Below are 27,831 nucleotides of genomic sequence, written 5' to 3' on the forward strand. Positions count from 1 at the left end.
GCTTATATAATATTCTAATTTTCTGAGACACTAAATTTTGGGTTTTCATTAACTGTTCGCCATAATTAGCAACATTAAAGGAAAAAAATGCTGGAAATAGATCACTACTGTGTGTAATGAGTTTATATAATATATGAGATTTACTTTTTTAATTGAATAACTGAAATAAATTAACTTTTTGATGATATTCTAATTCATTGAGAAGGACTAGTATATACACATACATACATATACACATGCACACACTAAAATATTTATGTGTGTGTGTGTGTGTATATATATATATATATATTATATATATATATATATATGTCAAAAAAGGACAGCACTCCCAGTTCAAGTGAAAAAATTAAGAGCTTTTATTAGCCCTGGTGCAACATTTTGACCCACACACTATATCCTTTCTGAGAAATGCTCTAGTATGTGGAGTCGAAGCTTCGCACCAGGGCTAATAAAAGATCTTAATTTTTTTCTGTTGAGGTGGGAGTGCTGTCTTTTTCCATTTCTATTATACTGTTGGGGTGTACAGTGAGGTACACTTTATTATACAGCTGTACAGTGATAGCTGAGGTGCTGTGCAGCCGCTGACTGAGGTGTTCTAACAAGATGACTAGCAGAGAAGGATGTACTGTGCAGCACTTTGAATGATGCGTCCTGGGATTTTGACTTTCACTTTTGACATGTCCCACTCATTCAAGCCTGCAACGGAGAGCGCTGCTACTGGAGTATGGTAATGTGGAGAGGCTACATAAATCATATATCATTTACTTTATTTGCCCTCATAACAATTCATTAGGGCTTTCTTTATTGTCTGGGGCACTTGTGATATTGTATGCTGATAGTTGCCAACCCTTTTAAAGGCATGGTGTCGCCCCAAAAACATGTTTTTTTTTTAAAATTAAAACATTTAGTGTGTGGGTGATTAAACATTGTTCAAATTTTTTTTATTTTTTTCGCGAGTCAGGAAATATTATACATTTTTTCAAATTTATAATACTACCCATTTTTGGTCACTAGATGGAGCTGTTTGGAGCTAGTTCCCAAAATTGCAGCATTGCAACATTGGGTTAAAAGCTATCGCTCTAGTGAGCGCTCAGCATCCCCCCCTCCTTTATCCTGGCTAGTGCCGGGATAAACGAGGGGTTTGAAAGGTTTAACCTCCTACACTGTGTGTCGCCATTTTTTGAGGTAACCCACAGTGTAGTAGGTTTACATGCAGTAGTAAACACACACAAACACTAACATACATTGAAATCGCTTACCTGCTCCTGCCGCCGCGGCCCGTCCGCTCCCTTTGCTGCCGCTGTTCCATGTGCACTTGTCCGGAAGCCGCGACCGGAAGTAGTAATATTACTGTCCGGCCGCGACTTCCGGTCCACAGGAAAATGGCGCCGGACGGCGCCAATTTCGAATAGGACTGTGTGGGAGCGGCGCATGCGCAGTTCCCACACAGACGCCGTACACGGCAGTCAATGGGACGGGAGCCGTTCGCAGTCCCTATGGGACTGTGGCTGCCGTATTCCATGTCTGTGTGTGTCGTTAATCGACACACACAGAAATGGAACAAAAAATGGCAGCCCCCATAGGGAAGAAAAAGTGTGAAAAAAAGAAACAGTAAAACACAAACACACAAATGAAAATAAACGTTTATATTAAGGCACTAACATCTTTAACATATAAATAAAATATTTGTGATGACACTGTTCCTTTAAGTGTTACTGGTGTTTAATAGCTGGAAGATGGAATTGGTGCAGAACTAAAACTCATACATGTTAGATCCCTACAGTCCATTCTACATTTCATTATTGTCCTTTCATAAGCCATGAAGTACACAGATGTATGTCAATCATACTGTGATCACACTGCAGACGATACAAATTTCCTTTAGCGTGCAGTGTCCTTGAGAAAAATAGCTCTATGTGCCTCCATACAAAATCTCGTACCGTATGGTATAGGCCCATATGAGGCTTTTTATTATAGACCTGTACATCATGGATCCTTGTTAGAAGGGTCCCCTACAATAGGCACATCACACGGTGTCTCTCAGCTGGGACCCCCAGCAACCAGCTATAATCTGTGGAGGAACGTGGCTGTGCCACCACACAGGAAATTAAGCACCACAGTTCCTATTTAAATTAATTGGCTGTACATGTAATGCACAGATGTGCCGGATACTCCAGAGAGAGAGAGAGACGATTTTTGGCTAAGATAGAGCCTTGTGCATGAGGAGTTACTATGAATTAAACTATTCCTTCACACATAAACAATAAATTTTGTGAACTTGTAAAGGAGTTGTCTGGTTACTGCGACACGACAGTCGCAGGAAATCCAAACTGGAAGGAAACTTGTCGTGGTCACCTGCGAGTCGCAACGCAGCCTTGCTCACTTTCATTACTATGATGCAGGCAGCACAACACAGCAAACTTTATGTCGCTGTGTAGCCCTAGCCTAAATCAAGCAGATTTAGCATGGTCATCTGACTACTGATTCATTTGTTACTAGGCAGAAGCCCAAACATATTAATCCCTTCCTGCCGCAGCCATTTTTCAGTTTTTCCTTTTTGGCTTTCTCCTCCCCACCTTCCAAAGGCCATAATGGGAAGAAAAAAAACAGTGATTCTTCCATTGTCTTTTGGGTTTCGTTTTTACGGTGTTCAGCACGACAGCTATCTGAGCAATCATAACGGGAATGAGCATTTCTTAAAAGTAAAGGGAAAGAAACATACAATAATTCAACTTTGTACACATCCTAAAATGCAATGGCCATAGCATGTGAGCACCATCACAGGAAGCAAATGACCCCTCAAAGTAGTCACAAGTCAGAAAGGAAGGGAGAGATAGAATGGGAGACAAACAAAGGCAAGGGAGAGACAAGGAGAGTTCATGGTGAACCTGGACTCCAGTTCCGGAAAAGCATGGGCAAATAAGAAAAAGCAGCAATGCAACTGATAAAAACCTGGGTAGGGCAAAGCAAACCCCTGCGCACTCGCATACAGTCCCCTCTCAGATGAAGTCTCATGGGGGAGGATGGGCACTACAGTACGGTAGGTGGGAGAAGAGAGAAACAGAAGCCATTGAGACCAAGTGTCCGTATATCGTGCAGAGGCAGCTGGATATTGATATTGATATTGGGGCCAGAGGAAGCCGGAAGGGCGAAACCCAGGGTCGGGCGAGAGTGTTTGGCGTGCCGTCTAGAAATTTTAAAGATTTTTACTTACCTTGATGCTTTTATTTCTTGTTACTTCTGTGAGTATGGATTAAACTTGGCGTGGAGCAATCTTTTTGCAGAGGGTGTTGCACTATGTGTCTTCCTTTTCCATCTATTAGAGACATAAGATCCTTTTCCTACCAGGAGTTCTTTGAATGTGGAGAGAGACGATAAGGAGCTTGGTGGAACTACAAGGATAAGAATTACCATCCACACCCTCATTGGATTGCGGACTGTCCACTGCATTTTTCTGGGAGAGAGCCCATACTGAATGATATTGGACTGTTACCAGTGCCGTCTGAGCGGTAAACTTCACTGTACTTTATACAGCTTAGATATTATTTGCTTGGGAATTAGGTGGGAATAAGCGTGTGTTCACAGGTCATGATCAAATCCGCAATATTTTAGCACGATTTTCAGAAAATACATGTTCGTAACATCATAGATTGTAAGGCCAAAATAAGACATGTCCATCCAGTTCAGCCTATTATTCTGCAATGTTGAACCAGAGGATGGCAAAACCCCCATGAGGCAAAAACCAATTTTCCTCATCTTAGGGAAAATTCTGAAATAAATGCCTGGATCAACAAACCATCTACAGTAATCTCGTAAACATTACTTGTAATATTATTACACTCAAGAAAGACATCTAGGTCCATTTTAAACTCTTTTTTTGGTGAATTCACCGTAACCACATCCTTTGACAGAGAGTTCCATAGTCTCAGTGCCCTTAAAGTAAGGAGTCCCCTTCTATATTTGTGTATAAACCTTCTTTCTTCTAGTCATGTAGAGGATGACCCTTGTTATTGTTATCTGTATTGACCTTTCTTACATGTATACATAGTTATTAGGTCACCCCATAGATTTCTTTTTTCTAAACTAAATAACCCTTATTTTGATAATCTTTCTGTGCACTGTAGTCCACCTATTCTATTTTTTACTTTAGTTTGCCGGCTTGAACACGCTCAAGTTCTAGTATGTCTTTTTTTGCATAGGTGCCCATAACTGTATACAATATTCCATGTACGGTCTGACTTTTGAATTATAAAGTGGCAGAACCATGTTTTCACCATGTGCATTATTGCCCCTTTTGATGCACCCCATGATCTTATATGCCTTGGCAGAAGCTGCCTGACACTGGTTGTTAGGCTGGGTTCACACGACCATGTTACGTTCGTAATGTACGGAACGTATTTCGGCCGGAAGACCCGGACCGAACACAGTGCAGGGAGCTGGGCTCCTAGCATCATAGTGATGTACGACGCTAGGAGTCCCTGCACTGTGTTCGGTCCGGGTCTTCCGGCCGAAATACGTTCCGTACATTACGGACCGAACATGGTCGTGTGAACGCAGCCTAACAGTTAAGTTTACAGTCAACTAAAATTCTTAAAGCGTACCTCTAATGACATTGCCTAAAAATAATTTTTTGCACAGCTGAATACAGCCTTTCACTATAATTCCAACGATACCTATATTATGCAGGTAGCTACTTCCTAGCCCGAGATCCAGCCATAATACATGTCAGAAAGTAAATTTAAAGTCTCCTCTTGCTGCATATTGAAACGGACGGGCACTTCCTGATTGTGACATCAGCTAAGGGAATTGAAGCCAGAGCTTGTGCCCTCATACCCCAGGATGCTTTTCTTTTAACTCGTGCACAAACAAATCCACCCAGCTAATCAGGTCACAGAATCTCCTGCTGCAATCTCTGCCCAGCATTAACCCCTTCCCGCTCCTGGACGTACTATTAGGTCATGGTAACTATAGCGTTCGCGCTCCATGACCTAATAGTACGTCTCGGGAGTAACGGCCGTTTCGGCCGTCCTCCCGACACATACAGGAGCTGTGACAGCTGCTGTCTTGTTCAGCAGCTGTCACAGCTCCTACAGCGGGGACCGATCGCTGTGTCCCCGCTGATTAACCCCTTAAAAGCCGCGTTCTATAGAGATCGCGGCTTTTTAGGGGTTAAGCTGCCATCGCCGGCTTGCTACACCATAGCGGCCGGCGATGGTGACTATGGCAACCGGACACCAAACAATGGCGTCCGGCTATGCCATAGACGGAAGCCTAGTGGGTCCTGACAACGTCAGGATCCACTATGCTTGCTGTCAGTGAGTAGCTGACAGTTCTAATACACTGCACTACGCATGTAGTGCAGTGTATTAGAATAGCGATCAGGGCCTCCTGCCCTCAAGTCCCCTAGTGGGACAAAGTAATACAGTAACAAAAAAGTTAAAAAAAGATGTGTAAAAATAAGAAAATAAAAGTTTTAAAAGTATTAAAAGTAAAAATCCCCCTTTTTACCTTATCAGTCATTTATTATTAATAAAAATATATAAAAAAAACAAATAAACTATACATAATTGGTATCGCCGCGTCCGTAACGGCCTGAACTACAAAAGTATTTCGTTATTTCTCCCGCACGGTGAACGCCGTAAAAGAAAATAATAATAAACCGTACCACAATCACAATTGTTTGGTCACTTCACCTCCCAAAAAATGGAATAAAAAGAGATCAAAAAGTCGCATGTACCGAAAAATGGTGCTGATCGAAACTACAGTTCGTTACGCAAAAAATAAGTCCTCGCACGGCTTTATTGATTGAACAATAAAAAAGTTCTGGCGCTTAGAATAAGGTAACACAAAAAGTGAATGATTTTTTACCAAACGTATTTTATTGTGCAAACGCCATAAGACATAAAAAAAACTATAAACATCTGGTATCGCCGTAATCGTATCGCCCCGCAGAATAAAGTGAATATGTCATTTATAGCGCACGGTGAACGCTGTAAAAAAAATAGAATAAAAAAACAATAGTAGAATTGCTGTTTTTTAGCCACCACGCCACCTAAAAATAGAATAAAAACTGATCAAAAAGCCGCATGCACCCCAAGAAAACTACAATGGATTCCTCAAGGGGTCTAGTTTCCAAATTGGGGTCACTTTTGGGGGGTTTCCACTGTTATGACACCACAAGACCTCTTCAAACCGGACATGGTGCCTAATAAGAAAGAGGCCTCAAAATCCACTAGGTGCTCCTTTGCTTCGGAGGCCGGTGCTTCAGTCCATTACCACCCGAGGGCCACATGTGGGATATTTCTCTAAACTGCAGAATCTGGGCAATACGTATTAAGTTGCGTTTCTCTGATAAATCCAATTGTGTTGTAAAAAACATGGAATAAAGAGGATTTTCGGACAAAAAAAAAAAGTAAACTTCACCTCTACTTTGCTCTAAATTTCTGTGAAACACCTAAAGGGTTCATAAACTTTCTACATGCTGTTGTGAATACTTTGAGGGGTCTAGTTTCTAAAATGGGGTGTTTGATAGGGGTTTCTAATATATGGGCCCCTCAAAGCAACTTCAGAACTGAACTGTAACCTAAAAAAATAAATAAATGAGGCAATACTTCGCTTCTTACATTATACTGATAATGAGCCGTGCCCACCCCGAGATGACCCCAGTTTTGACCGTTTGTATAAACGGAGACCCCTATTAGACCGTTTAAGTGCCCGGTTTTCCCAAGCATACACCCCCGAGACGTGTATTTCTATTGATGAGTCCCTGGTACATTTTAAAGGGAGGGTTCAATTCCGCGAGTACCTGCCGGGTAAGAGGGCAAGGTATGGCGTCAAGATGTATAAGCTGTGCGAGAGTGCATCAGGGTATGCCTACAGGTTTAGGATATATGAAGGAAAGGCCACCCCCAAACTAGACTGGATCCTGGACTACAATAGGTACATGGGAGGGATGGACTTGTCAGATCAAATCCTGAAGCCCTACAGCGCCATGCAGTGTGGTATAAGAAGCTGGCCGGGCACATCATACAGATGGCTTTGTACATTGCGTATGTGCTACGTCGATGTGCAGGCCAGAGGGGAACTTTCCTGGAATTTCAAGAGGTGATTATCAAGAACCTAATCTTTAGGGACCAAGAAGGGGGGGCACCCAGTACTTCTGGAAGCGAGGCCACACGCATCGTACCAGGGCGGCAACACTTTCCAGGAGAAGTTCCCCAAACTGGCAAGAAGGGAAAAAGAGGTGCAAAGTCTGCTATAAGGGATGACACAATATATCAATGTGACACGTGTCCCGAATAACCAGAGCTCTATATGAAAGAGTGTTTTTAAATGTATCATACATCCCTTGGTTTGTAATTTTCCCTAATTTTACTTACCCTGATGCACTCCGCACAGCTTATCCCCCCTCGTATTCCCCCTCTGAGCCCTGCTGTGTGCCCAGGCAGCTGATAACAGCCACATGTAGGGTATTGCCATACCCGGGAGAACCCGCATTACAGTTTATGGGGTGTAGGTCTCCGGTCAAAATGCTCACTACACCTCTAGATGAATGCCTTAAGGGTGTAGTTTTTAAAACGGGGTCACTTCTTGCGGGTTTCAACTGCACTGGTACCTCAGGGGCTTCTGCATACATGACTTCGCACTAGAAAATCCCCAGTAGAACAAATGGTGGTCCTTTCCTTCTGAGCCCTCCCATGGACCCAAACGGCAGTTTATCACCACAAATGGGGTATTGCCGCACTCAGGACAGATTGGGCAACAAAATGGAGTATTTTATTTCTTGTGAAAATAAGAATTTTTGAGCTAAAATTGCATATTATTGGAAAAAATATTTTTTCCATTCCCAGCCCAATTCAAATAAGTTCTGTGAAGAAACTATGGGGTCTAAATGGTCACATTACCCATAAATGAATTCCTTGAGGGGTGTAGTTTCCAAAATGGGGTCACTTCTGGTGGGTTTCCATTGCTTTGATACCTCTGAGGCTCTGCAAATGCGACATGGCACCCGAAAACCAATGGAGCAAAATCTGTACTCCAACAAACACATAGCGCTCCTTTCCTTCTGAGCCCTCCCATGAGCCCAAACGGCAGTTTATCACCAGAAATTGGGTATTGCCACACTAAGGACAAATTGGGCAACAAAATGGGGTATTTTGTTCCCTGTGAAAATAAGAAATTTTGATCACAAATGACATTTTATTGGAAAAAATGACATTTTTTTAATTTCACAGCCCAATTCAAATACGTGCTGTGAAAAAACTGTGCAGTCAAAATGGTAACAACAACCATAAATGAATTCCTTGAGGGGTGTAGTTTCCAAAATGGGGTCACTATTGGGGGATTCCTATTGTTTTGGCACTCAACACCTCTTCAAACCTGGCATGCTGACTAAAATATATTCTAATAAAAAAAGAGGACTCAAAATGCACTAGGTGCTTCTTCGCTTCTAGGGCTAGTGTTTTATTCCACGAGCGCACTAGAGCCACATGTGGGACATTTCTAAAAACGGCAGAATCTGGACAATACATATTTAGTAGTATTTCTCTGGTAAAACCTTCTGTGTTACTGAAAAAAAAAATGAATAAAATTGAAATTCAGCAAGAAAAATGAAATTTGCAAATTTCACCTCCACTTTGCTTTAATTCCTGTGAAATGCCTGAAGGGTTAAAAAACTTTCTAAATGCTGTTTTGAATACTTTGAGGGGTCTAGTTTTTAAAATGGGGTGTTTTATCTGGGTTTCTAATACATAGGCCCCTCAAAGCCACTTCAGAACTCAAGAGGTACCTTAAAAAAAGGCTTTTGAAATTTTCTTAAAAATATGAGAAATTGCTGTTTATGTTCTAAGCCTTGTAACGTCCAAGAAAAATAAAAGAATGTTCAAAAAACGATGCCAATCCAAAGTAGACATATGGGAAATAGTGAACTAGTAACTATTTTGGGTGGTATAACCGTCTGTTTTACAAGCAGATGCATTTAAATTCTGAAAAATGCTATTTTTTCGAAATTTTCACCAATAAACACTGAATATATCGACCAAATTTTACCACGAACATGAAGCCCAATGTGTCACGAGAAAACAGTCTCAGAATCGCTTGAGTAGGTTTACGCATTCCGACGTTATTACCACATAATGTGAAATATGTCAGATTTGAAAAATGGGCTCTGAGCCTTTAGGCCAAAACTAGGCTGCGTCCTTAAGGGGTTAAGTATCTATACAGACAGCTTCTGCAAGGTAAGAGACGGACAAGTTATGCAATCACTGGATCCTTGCATCATGCATGATGCTATATATTAGCATCATGTGTGTGTGTATATGTGATAGATAGGATTTTTACTTTCGGATTTTCATCCCCACATTCCAAAAGCCATAACTTTTTTATTTTTCCAGCAATATTGCTGTATGAGGGCTTGTTTTTGTGGGACAAGTTGGAGAATAGGATCAATGTTTTGGGTGGTTTTGTTTTTACGGCGTTCACTGTGCAGTAAAAACTGTGCATTAACTTCATTCTGCGGGTCAAGACGATTACAGCCATACCAAATTTATAACGCTTTTTTTTTCATGTTTTACTACCTTTACAAGGAAAAAACTGATTGTTAAAATTGATTTGATAAAATTTGAGTTTTGTTGCCACATTCTGCCAGGCATTCTTTTTCATTTTTCAGTCGCTTCAGCGGGGTGAGGGCTTATTTTTTGCAGGGCGAGATGTATTTTCTATTGGCACCACTTTGGGTAACATGAGACTTTTTGATCACGTTTTTTTAATATTTTGTGGGAGATGAAGTGACCAAAAAACAGCGATTCTCGCATTTTTATTTTTTACGGCGTTCACCATGCGGACTAAATAATCATATATTGTAATAGTTCAGACTTATAGGTCTCAAGCACAATTCCGTGTGCCATTGAATGGCCGCTAGTGACGGTTCCATGAATCACGGACCGCACACGGATGGCTTTCGTGTGCAGTCCGTTGTTTCACGGACTAAATCAATGCAAAGGCCAAGACTGTTCCGTCAAAAACGGGCAGGAGTAGGACCTGCTCTATTTTTGACGGAACGGCCGCACGGTTTCGTTAAAACAACGGAAGTGTGCATGGCTCCATTGAAATGAATGTGTCAGGGTGCTATCTGTTAAAAAAAATGGATAGCACCCTGACGAAAAAAACAAGTGGGCATGAGGCCTTAGGCCTCATGCACACTTCCATCACCATTTTTACGGCTTTTTTTGTATCACGGCCGTGACTGTATTAGTGTGGTTCCCGTGTGTCCTCCGTGTACACTTCCGTGTTTCCGAGAGGAAACTAATTCCCATTCACACTATGCACCCGATATCAGTTCGGGCACAGCGTTTCATTGTGAGTAGCGGTACACAGCATCGACAGCGACAGGGTCCTTAAACATTAGAAATCTATATTGTGAGCGCCGCGCATGGTACTCACTGTCGAGCAGTAGTCACTGTCCAGGGTGCTGAAAGAGTTACGATCAGTTCTGATAGAGAGAAGGGACTGCACTGATCGACAGTAACTCTTTCATCACCCTGGACAGTGACTACCACTGGACAGTGAGTACCATGCGCAGCGCTCACAATAAAGATTTCTAATGTTTCCTTCAAAAACCTGCAACAAAAAAAAGTTTATACTTACCCAGCACTCCCTGCTTCTTCCTCCAGTCCGGCCTCCTGGGATAACATTTCATTCCTTGGGATTGCTGCGGTCACATGGACTGCAGCGTCATCCAGGGAGGTCGGACTGGATGTCAAAAGAGGGACGTGTCACCAAGACAACGGCCAGGGTACGTATGAACTTCTTTTTCTTTCTATCGACACGTTCCGCTGCGGAAACTCTGCCAGAAAGGGCTGCCCCTTCTCTCTATCCAGCACTGATCGCCAGCCTCTTCTCTCTATGCAGCACTGATAGAGAGAAGAGGCTGGCGATCAGTGCTGGATAGAGAGAAGGGGCTGCCGATTAGTGCAGTGCAATATCTCTCTCTACGTGTACTTCTGCACGCCGGGCCGTTGCTAGGCAACGGCTCCGTCACTAGGCAACGGCACCGTCACACACAGACGGCACACGGATGCCTTCAGTTTTTTGGACGGACCCATTGACTTGTATGGGCCCCATGGTCACGGAATCTCGGACTAAAGTAGGACATACTCTTACTTTTGTCGGAACAGAACAACGGGACCGTCAAAAAAACTGAAGTGTGCATGGCCCCATTGAAATGAATGGGTCAGGGTGCTAGCCGCCCAAAAAACAGCTAGCACCCTGAAGGAAAAAACGGAAGCTGGGCATGAGGCCTTACGAACACATCGATACCAGTTATGTTCATTCTTTATCTTTTTTTTACGTAGTACTTGAGGGAATAATGTTAAAACAGTTTTTTTTTTAACTTTTAATGTATTTTTATTTACTAAAAAGTTATTTTAATGTTTTTTGCTTATCCCCATAGGGGACGAACCAGCGATCGTTATATCGCTTGCACGATATACTGCAATAATAATATCGCTTGCACGATATACTACAATACTAATGTATTGCAGTATCCTGTGATACTGATAGTCTCCTATGAAGACCTGCCTCTGGCACGCTTCATAAGAGTACAAAGATGGTGGACCTGGGGGTCTTCATCAGGTCCCGAGGCTACCATGCCAACCAACGGCACCCCAAAATCGTTTCGCAGGGGAGCCGTTAGAAAGGTACAGGGGGTCACCCCCCCTGTTTGAAGTTATTTAAATGCCGCGGTTGATATTTACTGCTGCATTTAACAGGTTAAACGAGCGGGATCGGATTGAAGTGACGGCTATAACACCCAGCCGATACGCTAGTTCAAAGTTCAAGCCATGAATGCCATCTCAAGCCATGAATAAGAACGCAGGCAGCGTTCAAAAAGCGTAGGCTATTCATCCTTATTCAATATTCCCAGCATTGCAGGACATCATTACCAACATGCTATCCAACATATTTTAATGAAGAAAGATTAAAACTTGGAAAAAGTTTCCTTTTAATTACCACAGCGCTGAATCCACCTACCCTTTTTTCCACAAACAGCAAGTTTTTCGTGTGCCGTCACGAGGACCCGAGCGCTAGGACTACTACTAAAAATACAAGTCCGGCCAAAAGGTGAGCTGGAGACATCTCCCCAATTTCTACTTGACGCTAGTTCAACGTAGAGGTCTCAGCCTGTGAGCCCGCTGTTGAATATACAGCTAAAATGCCAAAACTTGTCACTGTCCAAATAATTATATATACGCGCACACACACACACACACACACACACACACACACACACACACACACACACACACACACACACACACACACCTGGGCTTGTGTCCCCCCCCCCCCTTACCCGATTTTTCATAACTAGCAAGATAAAACATAGCAGCAGCCTGGCATTACCAGGATGGGAAGGACCACAGTGTTTGGGCCTTCCCAGCCTAATAATACCAGCCTGTGGCTTCCACAGTACCCGACCATCACTTCAGACAGTCGGGTACTGGATTGTACCTGACTCTTCCAGTACCCCTGGTGGGTGGGTAATAATGGGGGAAAGTGTTAGAATTTTCACAGGCTAAGGGTATGTTCACACGGCCAAATTTCAGACGTATACGAGGCGTATTTTGCCTCGTTTTACGTCTGGAAATACGTCTCAAATACGTCGGCAAACATCTGCCCATTCATTTGAATGGGTTTGCCGACGTACTGTGCAGACGACCTGTTATTTACGCGTCGTCGTTTGACAGCTGTCAAACGACAACGCGTAAAAATACAGCCTCGTCCAAAGAAGTGCAGGACACTTCTTTGGACGTTTTTGGAGCTGTTTTCTCATAGACTCCAATGAAAACAGCTCCAAAAACGGACGTAAAAAACGCCGCGAAAACGGCGTGAAAACGCAGCGAAAAATGCGAGTTGGTAAAAAAACGTCTGAAAAGCAGGGTCTGTTTTCCCTTGAAAACAGCTCTGGATTTTCAGACGTTTTTGTTGACTACGTGTGAACATACCCTAACACTAAGCCCCGCCTTTGTAATGGACGCTCTCAATCAGACATGAGAATGCAGTGGTAATAAAGTTAAAAAAAACACATACACATAGAAAAAATCTTTTATTGAAATAAAATACCCCCCTCGGTAACACTCAAACTTCTTTAATCATTTTATTAAAAAGAAAGAAAATCTGTCATTGAAGAAGCCCTTGAATCCGAAGTAGTCCAACAACCGAACCTGTAAAAAAAAATAAAAAATGAAAAATTAGTAATAAAAAAAGCATGGAATAGTGTAGAAGACTACGCTAATCCATCCTGAAGGATTCCATCTAAAAAAACTTATACCTCATGGTATATGCTTTTTTAACATGAGAGGCTATGGGTGACTGATGCCACTGTATGGCATCCGTCACAGGTATACTTTAAACGCATACCTCTGGACACTCCCAAGATCATTGTCCATATAAGGACAGTGATGTCAGGGGCTTCCCCAGAATCGGAATCCCCAGGCAGACTCTGCCTCAGGACTCCGGCCCTGGGAAAGCTCCTGGCGTCACTGTCCATATATGGACAGTGATGTTAGGAGCAGAGCAGGAATCCCAGACAGAGCCCCTGACATCACTGTCTATACATGGACAGTGATGTTAGAGGCTTCCACAGAGTCAGTGTACCGGAGCAGAGCCCCCTCGCTCTCCCCGGGACTTCAGCTCTGCTCTGGACATCACTTTCCATATATGAACTGAACAGTGATGTCGGGAGCAGTGCTGTGAATAAAGCCTAGAGTGAGGAGGCTCGTGAGCGCGCACATCAACGTGGTGCCTCCCCCTCAGCCTCTGTTCTTCATAGAATCCGTAGCCAGCGTCTGATGTTGCTGGCTACGGATTCCAACTAACAAGGAGCGGGGACTGCCGAAGTAGAAGAGACGGAGGGGCAGCAAAACAGGAAAGAAGACTACAGCATAGCAGGCTAACACTTGCAGTTAGGTAAATATAATATATTGAAAAGGTTTTTTATCTTTACAGGTACACTTTAAAGGGAACCTGTCACCAGCATTTCACCTATTAAACCAGCAATACCTGGTGGTAGTGGGTGAAAAATCATTTCTATAGAACCTATAATTGTCTTCTTAGTCGGCTCTGTAGCTTTAGTATTCAGTGTTTTAATGTTCCCACACCGTATGCTAATGAGCAGAAAAGAGTCAGATCTTCTCTTGAAAAGAGTCAAACCTTCGTTTGAAAAAAGTCATATTTTCATTCCTCAAGTCTTTCCGCGCTTCCCCGGCCTCCTTACTTTTGATTGACAGCTCCTCGCCTTCCCCCAGCACACAAAATCCTGCGCTTGTGCATTGATGTCCTCTTCTGGTGTGTGCGCACAAAGGGACGCCGGATTATTACGATAAAAAGCGCAAAATGTTTGCAGACCGTTATTTACAGTCGGGGGAGGAGTTTAGGAGAGGGGATAACGGCAATGAAATTTTGATAGCAACGGCCAGTGAGGGATAAGTGAAGTTCAATAGGTGAAATTCTGGTGACAGGTTCCCTTTAAGTCCTTTTCCATTTCAGTTTTACCCAGTTTTTTTCCAATTTAGTAGGTAATGGTGGCATGTATTTATCCTTCCCAAGTGAATAACTTAACATTTATTAGTGTTAAAACTCATTTACCACTTCTCTGCTCAAGCCTCCAATTTATCCAGATCCATCTGTAACACAAGACTGTCCTCCTTTGTGTTAATTACATTTAGTATACTCTGCAAAAATAGAAATTGTACACTTAAATCCCTCTACAAGGTCATTAATAAATATATCAAATGGCATAGGATCCAAAACTCACTCTTGTGGTACCCCACTAGTAAAGGTGACCCAGTCAGTGTGTAATGTTAATAATCACCCTCTGTTTTCTATCACTGAGGCAGTTACATACTCACACACATTTTCTCCCAGTCCCAGCATTCTCATTCTATATGCCAACCTTTTATGCAGCAGAGCATCAAATGCTTTGGAAAAATCAAGATATATGACATCCAATGACTCCCCAATCCAGTCTAGAGCTTACCTCCTCATGGAAGCTGATCAGATTAGTTTGACAGGAACGATCCCTCAGAAACACATACTCCAGGATCGCATCTTTTAGAAAACCTTCAAAATGTTAACCACAATAGAGGTAAAACTTACAGTCCCTTAGTTTCCAGGCTCACTTTTGGACCCCCTTTTGAATATTGGCATATTTGCTATGCGCCAGTCATGTGGAACAGACCCTGTCATTATAGAATCCTTAAATGTCACAAATAATGGTTGGTTTACAGGATAGGTGATATATATCTGATCGAGGGGAGTTTTCGAATCTTTTTTTATTGTAGATTTTTTTAATTATATTTTCTGGGGGCAGCCATCTTGCCTGAGCTGCTGTCAACAGCATTTAGAGATATGTTCTACAGCAGCCACATGGACCATAGGAAACAATAGTCTTGAGCTGACCCATAGACTTCTATGGAAGAGTTTTAGATTTCCCTTTTAAGAGTAAAAGCTAGGTAAATACTTAAAGAGGCTCTGTCACCACATTATAAGTGGCCTATCTTGTACATAATGTGATCGGCGCTGTAATGTAGATTACAGCAGTGTTTTTTATTTAGAAAAACGATCATTTTTTACGGAGTTATGAACTATTTTAGCTTTATGCTAATGACTTTCTTAATGACCAACTGGGCGTGTTTTACTTTTTGACCAAGTGGGCATTGTGGAGAGAAGAGTATGACGCTGACCAATCAGCGTCATACACTTCTCCCCATTCATTTACACAGCACATAGTAATCTTACTAGATCACTATGTGCAGTCACTTACTCACATATTAACGTTACTCAAGTGTCCTGACAATGAATAGGCATCACCTCCAGCCAGGACGCGATGTCTATTCAAAATCCTGACACTTCGGTAATTTTTGTGTGAGATTTACCGCAAGGCACTTGGCACTTGGCCACTCCTGCGCCGGATGACTCATTACCCGCAGCACCGTTTCAGACGGGCAGTGGTTGGCTTCACAGAGAATACATTTACTGGGGCCCTTTTCCCATACGTCCCGCATTACACACGCCATATTTCAATGCGGCTGCCATTTTCAGACTCTTCGTAGACTTGCAGCCCTGCTTAGCGACTGGTGGGCTGCAGTCATGTGACTGCCAACAGCCAGTCTTGGCATGGCAGGGTTTGTCCGTCATGGTCTTCTGTTAGGGGTGCCGACTAGAGATCTGGTGACTCTCACCACCTTTCAGACGCTTTAAATATTAGAAGCCTTTCTGAATGCGGGTCGCCTTGTGGCTCGCGTCTCTTCCATGTTCACCGTGCACTAGACGACATAGCTCAAATGCTAGTCTGCCGACACTGCTTTTAAAGGCTCCTTGACGGCACTTCCCTTTGTTGTCTTCCGTCTCTTTGAAGCCCTTCTTGAACTAAATAGTCTCGGAAGCAACTAGTGGGAAAAGCACTCACCTGCCTCAAACTAAGGCTCGTCGTGCTCTTAATCTACGAAAGGGACGAAAATGAGGTCCTAATTTTCGTCCCTTTCGTAGATTCCTCAGTCCATAATCATCTGGACAGCAGTTCCACCGGGATTCTAAGAAGCCCCATTCCTCTTGGCACTCCCGTCCTCAGGCCCACTAAGCCTGCAGCGGGCAAAACCAATTCCACCTGAAGGTACACCCTCCACTCGGGCCTCGAGTTGGGGGCAGACTTCTACTCAAGGATGTCTGGCTTGCTCACATCTCGGATGTCTGTGTGTGGGAAGTAGTCTCACCTTCCGTTCGATAGGTTCTTCCAGTCCACACGCGCTCTATCACCTGCCTGGGCAGCTGACATTTGCCAGTTTGTCCCATTCTGGGCTTAAAACGGCTGAACGCTTTTGTCAAAATCCACCATTTCTGTATGGAGTCCTTTTGGTCGGTGATCGCCTCCAAGGAACGGGGATTTCCTCTCCTCAGTGGACATCAGGGACGCGTACCTGCACATTCCTATTTGCCCGTCTCGCCAGCGCTTCCTGCGATTTGCAGCCCACCCTCACCACTACTAGTTTGTGGCCCTGGTGGATGCATCCAAGATTTTGAAATAGGCGGAGCTTGAGGTCCCTGCACTCTTGGCAGTTCACATTCCAATGGTCGGGGATTATCTTAGTCGCGAACTGGTCTACCCAGGGGAGTGGGCTTTGCATGGACAAATCTGTTTCAGATGGGGCACGCCGGACGTGAACTTGTCACCAGGTCTCGTGCGAGGTCGTTGCTCTGACGGCTCCATGGCAACACTTCAGCCGGATTTACATATTACCCTGCTGCCTCTTCTTCTCAAGCTGCTCAGAAAGATCAAGACCGAGGAGATTCTAGCCATCCTTGTTGCCCCGGGCTGGCCGCGCCGATGTTGGTAAGCGGACGAGGTGTCTCTGCTAGCCAAGGTTCCATCTACATCTTCGGCATTCAGCTCTCTCAGTGACTTTTCTTCCACCCAAGTTTACAGTCGCTTGTGATGATGGTGGTAGGGAAACCCTTATCTACCCGCCACTCTGTCCCTGCCTACTTGCAACGACCCGCCCTAGGCGACGGGGTACAACTGGGCGGCGGTCCCTACGCTCAGTAAATGCACGAGACAAACAGACAAGGGTACACAAAGCTAAGGAAAAGGGGCAGTTGCCCACGGCAACACCGTGAGCAACAAGAGTGGTGAACGAGCCGAGTCAAACCAGGAGTGTACGAGGTACCAAATGCAGAGCAGGAGAGTAGTCAGAAAGCCAGGGTCAGTATGGAGCAGGATCAAATAGTCAGAAGCTGTAGCTGGGCCAGGAAACCACACGAGAAGAATCACAAGCAAAGGAGGAACAGGAAAGGCAGGTATAAATAGACAGAGGGTGGGAGCTAGCTCCGTCTGGCCAGGCTGCGATAGGCTCTCCCACTCCTAAGCCTGCCAGCCTGAGTGGTGGAAGCTGGAGTCAGTGTCAGTCTCAGAGACATAGACTCAGGTGCAGACTGATTGCCTATGGGCGTATCCACAGAAGTTGTGCCTGGCAGATCCTTTACATCGCTACACAGTGCTGAAAGTTTGAGGGGTATCTCAGCGGGTAATCCAAACCATGCTAAAGGCTCGAAAGCATCCTTTGGCCCGCACTTATCATCATACTTGGAAGTCGTACCTGTAATGGTGTGAAGATCTTCCGCCCTTGGTTTTCTCCTAGCCCCGGCCCATGGCGGAGCTCCAGGATGAATGGAATCGTGGGTTTCCCTCAGCTCTCTTAAGGGGCAGGCATCCGTGCTGTCTGTTTTTTTCAACAGACTTCGGGCGTCCAAATCCGATGTCCAGACGCTTTTTAAGGGGGTTGCACATGCAGTGCCCCCATGACTCTGTCTTGGGATCTGACTTTTGTTCTCTCTGCGATGCACTCAGCTGCCTTTAAACCTGCACCCGCTCACCTGGAAGGTGGTGTTCCTTTGCGGACATCTTCAGCAAAAAGGGAGGCTGAGATGCTTCCTCAACACCGGTCTGAAGACTGTCCGGTTGAACTGATTCCTGCTGTTTCTCCTCCCCGTGGACGGGTATATCCCCTATACTTGCCAGAGACTCAGTTCATGTCAGCCTATATCAAGCATAATCTAGAAAGGGGTTTCATATGAAAGTCTTCCTCCCCGGCCGGGTTTTTCTTCGTTAAGAGAGACGGATCTCTTCGACCTTCATTGACTACGGTGGTCTCAACCAGATCACGGTCAAGAACAAACACCCGTTGCCACTAATATCCGAACCAGTATTTTCTCCAAATTAGACTTGCGTGGGACTTACAATTTAATCCTAAACCGTCAAGGTGACGAGTGGAAGACGGCGTTTAAGACTCGAGACGGCACTACGAATACCTGGTGATGCCCTTCGGTCTGTGTAACACTTCCACGGTCTCCCAGGACTTCGTCAGTGATATTTTCCGAGATCTTCTCTATGTCTGTGTTGTTGTCTATCTCGATGATATTTTGATTTTCTCTCAAGATCCAACGACTCATCAAAGGCATGTTCGTCAAGTTCTGCTGCGTTTAATGGAGAATCGTTTATATGCCAAGCTGGAGAAGTGCGTCTTTGAAAAAAACTCTCTGCCCTTCCTGGGTTACATCATCTCGGATCAAGGTCTCAAGATGGATCCGGAGAAAGTAAAGTCCATCCTGGAATGGCCACGTCCTGCGGTCCATACAGCGTTTTTTGGGATTCGCCAACTTCTACCTGCAGTTTATCCCAAACTTCTATTCACTGATGACTCCCATCTCTACCCTTACCAAGAAGAGTGTAAACACCAAGGTGTGAGGCAGAATCTGCATTTAATAGCCTCAAGAATACCTTTACCTCAGCATCAATCCTGCATCATCCTGACATCTCTTGACCGTTCTCGTTGGAGGTGGACGCTTCCTCTGTTTGTGCAGGTTCACTTCTGTTGCAGAGAACCCTCAAAGGAAAGGCAGTGATATGTGGCTATTACTCAAGGCAGTTTACCTCCACAGAGCTCAATGACTCTATTGGGGATCGGGTGTTACTGGCCATCAAATTGGCTCTGGAGGAGTGGAGACATCGCTAGAGGGCATAGCCCACCCCATCCTGATATACACCGACCACAAGAACCTTACATATCTCCAGTCGGCTCAATGGCTGAACCCCCGTCAAACCAAGTGGTCGCTGTTCTTCACCTGGTTCCAATTTGTGCTCCACTACCGTCCCGCTGACAAAAATGTGAGGGCCGATGCCCTGTCCAGGTCATTTGAAACAGAGGACACTGTGGAGTCCCCTCAATGTATCATACCCGTCCTGCATTATTTCTGCTAACCCTCTAGAAGTTAGAAACATCCCTCCAGAGGAGAATCCTTCGCTGGGGACACAGCTCCAAACTGGCTGGGCACGCATGTGTTCGTAAGACGTGAGATCTGATTGCTCGTCATTTCTGTTGGCCCACGCTGCCCAAAGATGTTGTGGACTTTGTCGCTTCCTGCACTGTGTGATCTTCCAACAAAGTTGCTCACTCCAAGCCTGCCGGCCTGCTCCAACCTCTGCCTGTGCCCAACGCTCCCTTTCAGCATATAGCAATAGACTTTGTCACAGACCTTCCTTCCCCAGCAGGATGCAATACGGTCTGGGTGGTGGTGGACCGGTTATTGAAAACAGCACGTTTTATCCCGCTGACCGGCCTACCTTCTGCTCCTTAACTGGCAAAGCTCTTCATACAGCAATCTTCCGCTGACATGGCCTGCCCCTTCATATCTACGACACTTCATCTCTATGCAGCATGATGACTGGGTACAGCTTATTCCTTGGGCCGAGTTCTCATACAACAACCACACAAGTGGGTCCACTGCTTCTACACCGTTCTTCGTGGTCTACGGCCAACATCCCCGAATTCCTGTTTCAGCTACGTCCCAGGTTCCCGCAGCTGACTCTGCATTCTACAGATCTGGCAGTAAACCTGGTCCTTTATTCTTCTGGCAGTCGATCGCATGAAGCGAAAGGCGGATACAAGAAGAAGAGAGCCGCCTCAGTATTTTCCAGGTACCAAAGTCTGGCTGTCCTCAAGGAATATCCGTCTAAAGGTGCCTCCTACCCTTAAGATCCCCAACTCCTTTCATGTATCCCTCCTGAAGCCTGTGGTCCTGAACCGCTACACAAAAACACCTAGCCCTGCAATTGCTCCCAGTGGTTCTTCCGATGTGTTCGAGGTTAAAGAAATCCTGGATTTCAAAAAAGTAGGAGGAAGAACTTTTTATTTGGTTGATTGGAAGGGGTTTGGTCCAGAAGAGAGGTCCTGGGAGCCAGAAGAGAACCTCAATTCTCCTACCCTCATTAAGAAGTTCCTCTCTCGCTCTGGTCCCAAGAAGAGGGGGGATACTGTAGCACCCACGGCCCGTCGGGATTACTCACCCCCCGACGGCCGCAGCCATGGACCTGTGAGCGCTGGCCCGCATCTCCTCCATAGCAGAAGCCAGCGCTCACTTCCGCTCCGTTCTGCTGTGTCCCGTAGGGTGCATGCTCGTGCCCGGCCTTTTAAGGGCCAGCGCACGCACATGAAAATAATCATTAATTAGCCTATGATCACCCTGGACTATAAGAAGGGCCCTGCCCCCTTATTCCTCGCTTGAGCGTTGTTGCATTTACCAATGTTAGTCTTAGAAAATAGACTGTTGGAGTCGTGTTTTGCCATCTGTCACGCCTGCTGATATACACCACATCTGGTGTCTGCAAGTTCATCTGTGCTGAGCTTCCATTACTGTCTGGACTATCAAAGGTACTCTTGTACTAGGACTGTCATTTCGCCAGCTGCTACTCTGCTGCGGCGGTTTGGCCTAGTGGGCCCACATACCCACGGCTCGTGACACTCTGCCCATAAGACATCATCGAAACTGAAGAGACCAAAAATCTCCGTGATCTAGATGATTGTAAACATCCGAGTGACCGAGTCGCCAAATGGCCTGCTTAGGTATTCCTGGGGTGATTAGATGTATAACTTCTCAAATATCCCCTAAATGTGACAATCAGAGATCATTTATCCTCTTTAACCTCTTCCCGCGCCATGACGTACCGTTGCATGGTGGTGGGGGAGGTAATGTTCGGTACGTGGCAGTTGTCAGCTGTGTTTTACCCCTTAGATGCTGCGATCAAGCACGATCGCAGCATCTAAGACATTACAAACACGGGAGCGCCCCCTTTTGACAGCTCACCCCCCCAAACCAATCGGGGAGCGCCAATGGTTGTCATGGCAGCCTAGGGGCCTAATGAAGGCCCCCAGGACTACCTTTCTTCATCTCCTGTTAAGCCGTGTCTCTGGTACGGCGTAACAGGAGCCTGTAAAAATGACAATACACTGCAATGCATTAGTATTGCAGTGTATTGTACCAGCGATCTAATGATCGCTGGTTCAAGTCCCCAAGAGGGACTAATAGAATGTGTAAAAAAAAATTAAGTAAAGTTTTTAGTATTGTAAAAAAAAAACACCTTTTCCCATTTTTCCTCTGAAGTAATGAAAAAAAAATAAAATACAAAATTGGTATTGCTGCATCCATAAAAGTCAGAACTATTACACTATAGCATTATTTAATGTGTGCAGTGAATGCCATAAAAATATAAAACGCCAGAATCGTTTTTTTTTGGTCACTTCATATCTCACAAAAATTATTTAGAAAATGTGATCAAAAATTCTCATGTAGCCCAAAATGGTATCAATATAAAGTACAGCTCGGCCCGCAAAAAATAAGCCCTCATACCGCTCAATCGATTGAAAAATAAAAAAGTTATGGCTCTCAGAATGTGGAGACAAAGCACAAATTTTATTTTTAACAATTAGTTTCTTCCTTGTAAAAGTAGTAAAACATAAAAAAAACTATCGCTGTAATCGTATTGAGCGGTAGAATAAAGTTAACGTACCATTTCTACCGCACAGATTGAGGAATCGTTTTTTTTTCCTATTCCACCCCAAATAATTTTTTTCCAGTTTCCCAATAAATTATATGGTACAACAAATGGTACCGTTAATAACTACAACTTCCCGCAGAAAACAAGCCCTCATATGGCTATAATGACAGAAGAATAAAAAAGTTATAGCTTTTTAAAGGTGGGGAGGAAAAAATTAGAACGAAAATCCCAAAAATGTCTGGGTCCTGAAGGGGTTAATTAGTGAGGGATGACGATAACATGAACAAAGTTCATGTTTGTTACCCCTGAGGTCACTGGAAGGCTGTACAGGAAGATGGCAATAAGGTTAATATTACATGGCCTGACGTGGGCCATGTAAACGAGCGCCGATCAAGGAGATCGACGATAATAGTTTTGTTATGTAAAACGATGAAATCATTATCGGGAACGAGCGTTCTGTGAACGCTCATTCGCCCAATAATTGGCCAGTGTTAAAGGGACTTAACAGGCTTTGATCTTCCTGCTGTCATTTACAGATTTTCTCCTTCACCCCTCTCTTAGACACAAGATGTAAAACTTTTCATTCATAATGTTAATGTAAATTAGTTCTCATGCTGAAGGAATTTGACATTTTAGGAGGCTTCAAGAAGCATCTGTTGAGAAAAATTTACAGATATATAACCTTATGTGTTTCATTTAGATACTCGAGTGCTACAGAGTTGACTTGCGCTCCAGCGCGTTCCTGCTGTGTTGCACTGCATTCCACCTGCAACGATTGGATATAAACTTCACAATGGCATCTTTTTGTCTATGATAAGCCATGAATAAGGACAAAAGTGTTGTCCGATACGCATAGGCATCAGTTAATATCGCTAACAACACTTGCATTTGATATACATTTTTTAGAAGTTTTGAAATAAAATTGCAACTGTGTTTCCTTTTAAACCATTTTGTGCTGGATCACTGCTTCTTTTCCGCTTCTTGTTTCATTTAGATACTCTGGACTTTTTCGATTTACCTGGAGTCTGTGGCCATTCTACCACAGCTCTTTATGATCAGTAAAACTGGAGAAGCGGAATCTATCACCACACACTACCTCTTCTTCTTGGGCTTATATCGGATGCTCTACTTGGCCAACTGGATCTGGCGATACCACACAGAGAAGTTTTATGACCAGATTGCCGTGGTCTCTGGAGTTGTGCAGACCATCTTTTACTTTGACTTTTTCTACCTCTACATTACTAAAGGTAATAAATTCTAAATTAGGTTAGCAAAGTAATCTGTAACAGAGTGGGATAGTTGTCACAGAAGATGGAAAGTACCTTTTATAAAATTATTTCATTCATGTTGATAATTACTACATCTGAACTATTACATATACAACATTGGGGCGAAGTAAAGGATAGATAAACCCAGTAGTTAACAAGTAGCAAAAGTAGGGACTTGTAAATGATGTATTGGGGAAATGTATGACATGTTTAAATTTATAAAAAGGTTAATTATTTTTGTGTCTACCCAAACAGTTCTGCGTGGCAAGAATCTCAGTCTCCCTATGCCAGTTTAATACAATGACTCTAGGACCAAACCCTAATGACCAATGGAACAAGCTATGGACTAATCTAAGGACAGCATCACTCTGAATTCACTTTATGTGCCCCATTAGTTCCTTCTACAATGAGATGATGACAGTATACTTTGTTTTCTATTAATGCCTCTTTAGTTAATAAAATATACTTGGGATACACACTTGTAAATATATTTGTATAAATAAAGGAAGCACCAATGCTGTGTACACAAATGCATCGTTTAGCCAAAATGTATGATTAATTATGGATTTTTTGTCACTATGACAAATTTGTCAAGTCTCTTTCTGAAATTATTTGTACCTAACCTTTTAGGATATGTGAGATGAAACAACAACAACCTGAAATAATTTGTGACTTACGCAGTACTTGGAATAGTCAGGTGTACATTCATTGTTTATAATTCTGTCAAAATAATCTGCAGCAATTATCTAATATAAAGAGAATTTCATATCACTGATTGCAATGAGACAATGGTTTAGAGATAGTAACATGCTTTGCAAAAAAAAAAAAAAAAAAGATAGCTAACTGTTCATGTAATAGCAGACATGTTGTGATGCTCCATATCAGATATAAGCCCAAGAGCATATCTGGATGCCAGTCTCTGGCTAGCATAGTCAGAGAACTGTAAAGCAGAGTAGAACAGCATAGTGGCACCGTACCAGACTTGTCGAAGGAGTTGTGCACAATGCAAGAGTCGACAGGAACAATGAATGACTGGGACGGTTGTTGAGTTGGCACAGGCTAAGCTGGAGTTCAGAGTCTAAGGAATCCCTCGTTCTCCAGCCTTTACCCCGCAATGAGGTATTGACTCTGGCGGCAATAATCCCAGGTCTCGGTCCCCAGGACAGTCCCAAATAGACAATCTGGCTGCAGATAGTGTGTGTGAACTACTTAGCTTCCAGAAAAACTAAGCGAATGGCATTGTCCACAATATGTTCTGGAAGCCCAGTTTTTAGAATAAGTGGTCTTCTGTATAATCCCTGAAGCAGGTAGTAACTAAAATTAATTGAGTTTGGTTTTCTTTGGTAATTTTTTTAAATGCTGACATAGTATCTGTCACTACTATCTTTTGGTGTAGGGCATTCCATAGTTTGACTGCTGTAACGCTAAAGAACCCTTTCCAGTAATATGTCTGAAACACCTTTTCTCCACATGCAATAAATGTCCCTTGGTCCTTTGTAAAGTCCTTGGAAATAATAAATCATGTGCTAGTTCTTTGATCGACCACACATTTACTTATATATGTCATACCTCTACGGCAGGGGTCTCAAGCACGCGGCCCCTGGGGCTGTCATCTGCTGCCCGCGGGACACAGAGCCGCTAGTATCAGCTCTGCTCCGAGACTCTGGAATTCCCTGACATCGCTGTCCACATATGAACAGCGATGTCTGGGGCTTCCCCAGAGCCGGAGTCCCGGGCAGAGCGCTAGTACAGGCTCTGCTCCGGGATTCTGCGAAATTCCCTGACATCGCTGCCCATATATGGACAGTGTGTCAGGGTCTTCCCCAGAGCGGAGTCCCGGGCAGAGCGCTAGTACAGGCTCTGCTCCGGGACTCTGTGGAATTCCCTGACATCGCTGCCCATATATGGACAGTGTGTCAGGGTCTTCCCCAGAGCGGAGTCCCGGGCAGAGCGCTAGTACAGGCTCTGCTCCGGGACTCTGTGGAATTCCCTGACAAAGCTGCCCATATATGGACAGTGTGTCAGGGTCTTCCCCAGAGCGGAGTCCCGAGCAGAGCACTAGTACAGGCTCTGCTCCGGGACTCTGTGGAATTCCCTGACATCGCTGCCCATATATGGACAGTGTGTCAGGGTCTTCCCCAGAGCGGAGTCCCGGGCAGAGCGCTATTATCGGCTCTTCTCCGGGACTCTGGGAAAGCTTCTGACATCGCTGTCCATACATCGACAATGATGTCAGGGGCTTCCCCAGAGCAGGAGTCCCAGTGATGTCAGGAGCACAGCTGGAGTCCCAGGAAGAGCCTACTAGCGCTCTGCCCGGGACTCCATCTCTGGGGTTGCCCCTGACATCTCTGTCCATATATGGACAGTGATCTCAGGAGCAGAGCTGGAATCCCAGGCAGAGTGCCAGAAGCGGCTTTTCTCCGGGACTCCAGCTCTGGGCAAGCCCCTGACATCACTGTGGTAGCATCTGCGGAGGGCTCTGCTGTGGCAGCATCTACAGGGGGCACTGCTGTGGCAGCATCTACAGGGGGCACTGCTGTGGCAGCATCTACAGGGGGCACTGCTGTGGCAGCATCTACAGGGGGCACTGCTGTGGCAGCATCTACAGGGGGCACTGCTGTGGCAGCATCTACAGGGGGCACTGCTGTGGCAGCATCTACACGGGGCACTGCTGTGGCAGCATCTATACGGGGGCACTTCTGTGGCAGCATCTACACAGGGCATTGCTGTGGCAGCATCTACACAGGGCTCTGCGGCAGCATCCACCGAGGGCACTGTGGCACTATCTAAAAAGGGGCTGCCCAATCTTGACATGTGTGCTAACTGAGCCGCCGGACTGCATTTAGCGACACTTAAACTGGAAAGCTGGATTGTTGAAATAAGCACGTGGAGAAATCTCTCACATTTTAAACCTAGCGATATTATTATAGTAATATAGTGTTATAGTAGTTCAAATAACTAATTGATTAACAATAATTTTGTATTGTATCAAATTTGAAAGTAATGCGGCCCGACCACTTCACATTTTTTCTATATGCGGCCCACTTACCCGGCCGAGTTTGAGACCCCTGCTCTACGGCATCTTTTTTCCGTGTTAAACCCAATATTTCTAGCCTTTTAATTTAAGAGAGACCTCCCATCCCATTTAATAATCTAGTCTCCCACCATTGAACCCTCTCCAGCTCTCCTATATATATCCTTTTTAGAATATGGAGCCCACAACTAAATCCCATATTCAAGATGTGGCCTTACAAGGGAGCTATAGAGGGGAAATATTACATTTGAATAACAGGTTTGTATCTCTCTTTTTATGCACCTTAAAAATTTATTTGTTATTGCAGCTGACAGAGTGCTGCTGCTTAGCCTACTTGTAACCGGAATACCTAAATCCTTCTCTTGTTCTGTTATCCCCAATTTGTTTCAATTTAATGTATATGCATTCTTGCAGCCTAGGTGCATTACTGTTAAGGATCTGCCAGGCACAGCTTCTGTGTCTACGCCCATAGGTAATCAGTCTGCACCTGCTTCTATGTCTGTGAGACTGACTCCATCTTCCACCACTCAGGATGGCAGGCTTAGGAGTGGGAGAGCCTATCACAGCCTGGCCAGACGGAGCTAGCTCCCGCCCTCTGTCTATTTATGCCTGCCTTTCCTGTTCCTCCTTGCTTGTGATTCTTCTTGTTTGGTTTCCTGGCCCTGCTGCAGCTTCTTGAACTATTTGACCCTGCTTCATATTGACCCTGGCTTACTGACTACTCTCCTGCTCTGCGTTTGATACCTCGTACACTCCTGGTTTGACTTGGCTTGTTCACTACTCTCCTGCTCTGCGTTTGGTACCTTGTACACTCCTGGTTTGACTCGGCTCGTTCACCACTCTTGTTGCTCACGGTGTTGCCGTGGGCAACTGCCCCTTTTCCCTTGCTTCTGTGTACCCTTGTTTGTTTGTCTGTCGTGCACTTATTGAGCGTAGGAACCGTCGCCCAGTTGTACGCCGTCGCCTAGGGCGGGTCGTTGCAAGTAGGCAGGGACTGAGTGGCGGGGGGATTAGGGCTCACTTGTCTGTCTCCTTACCCCCATCATTACATAATCACAAGCCATATACCTAGTCTACCCTGGTCCCTCACACTACTATGGACCCCCTTGAGACCCTGGCTTAGCAAATGCAGGGTCTCTCCC

General features: G+C 44.5%; 1 protein-coding gene across 2 annotated transcripts in view; it reads left to right on the plus strand.

Annotated features, from left to right (window-relative positions):
- Window positions 1-25,159, plus strand: part of LOC142657999 (ER lumen protein-retaining receptor 3) — a 105,528-nt gene extending 80,369 nt beyond the window's left edge. For both annotated transcript variants that reach the window (XM_075833632.1, XM_075833633.1), the window contains 2 exons: window positions 23,382-23,634; window positions 23,911-25,159. In XM_075833632.1, coding sequence (XP_075689747.1) covers window positions 23,382-23,634; window positions 23,911-23,951 — 294 coding nt within the window. In that variant the 3' untranslated portion in view covers window positions 23,952-25,159. The remainder of the gene's footprint in view (window positions 1-23,381; window positions 23,635-23,910) is intronic.
- Window positions 25,160-27,831: the final 2,672 nt, after the last annotated feature.

This window comes from Rhinoderma darwinii, chromosome 7 (assembly GCF_050947455.1).
Source record: "Rhinoderma darwinii isolate aRhiDar2 chromosome 7, aRhiDar2.hap1, whole genome shotgun sequence".
Classification (NCBI taxonomy): Eukaryota; Metazoa; Chordata; class Amphibia; order Anura; family Rhinodermatidae; genus Rhinoderma; species Rhinoderma darwinii.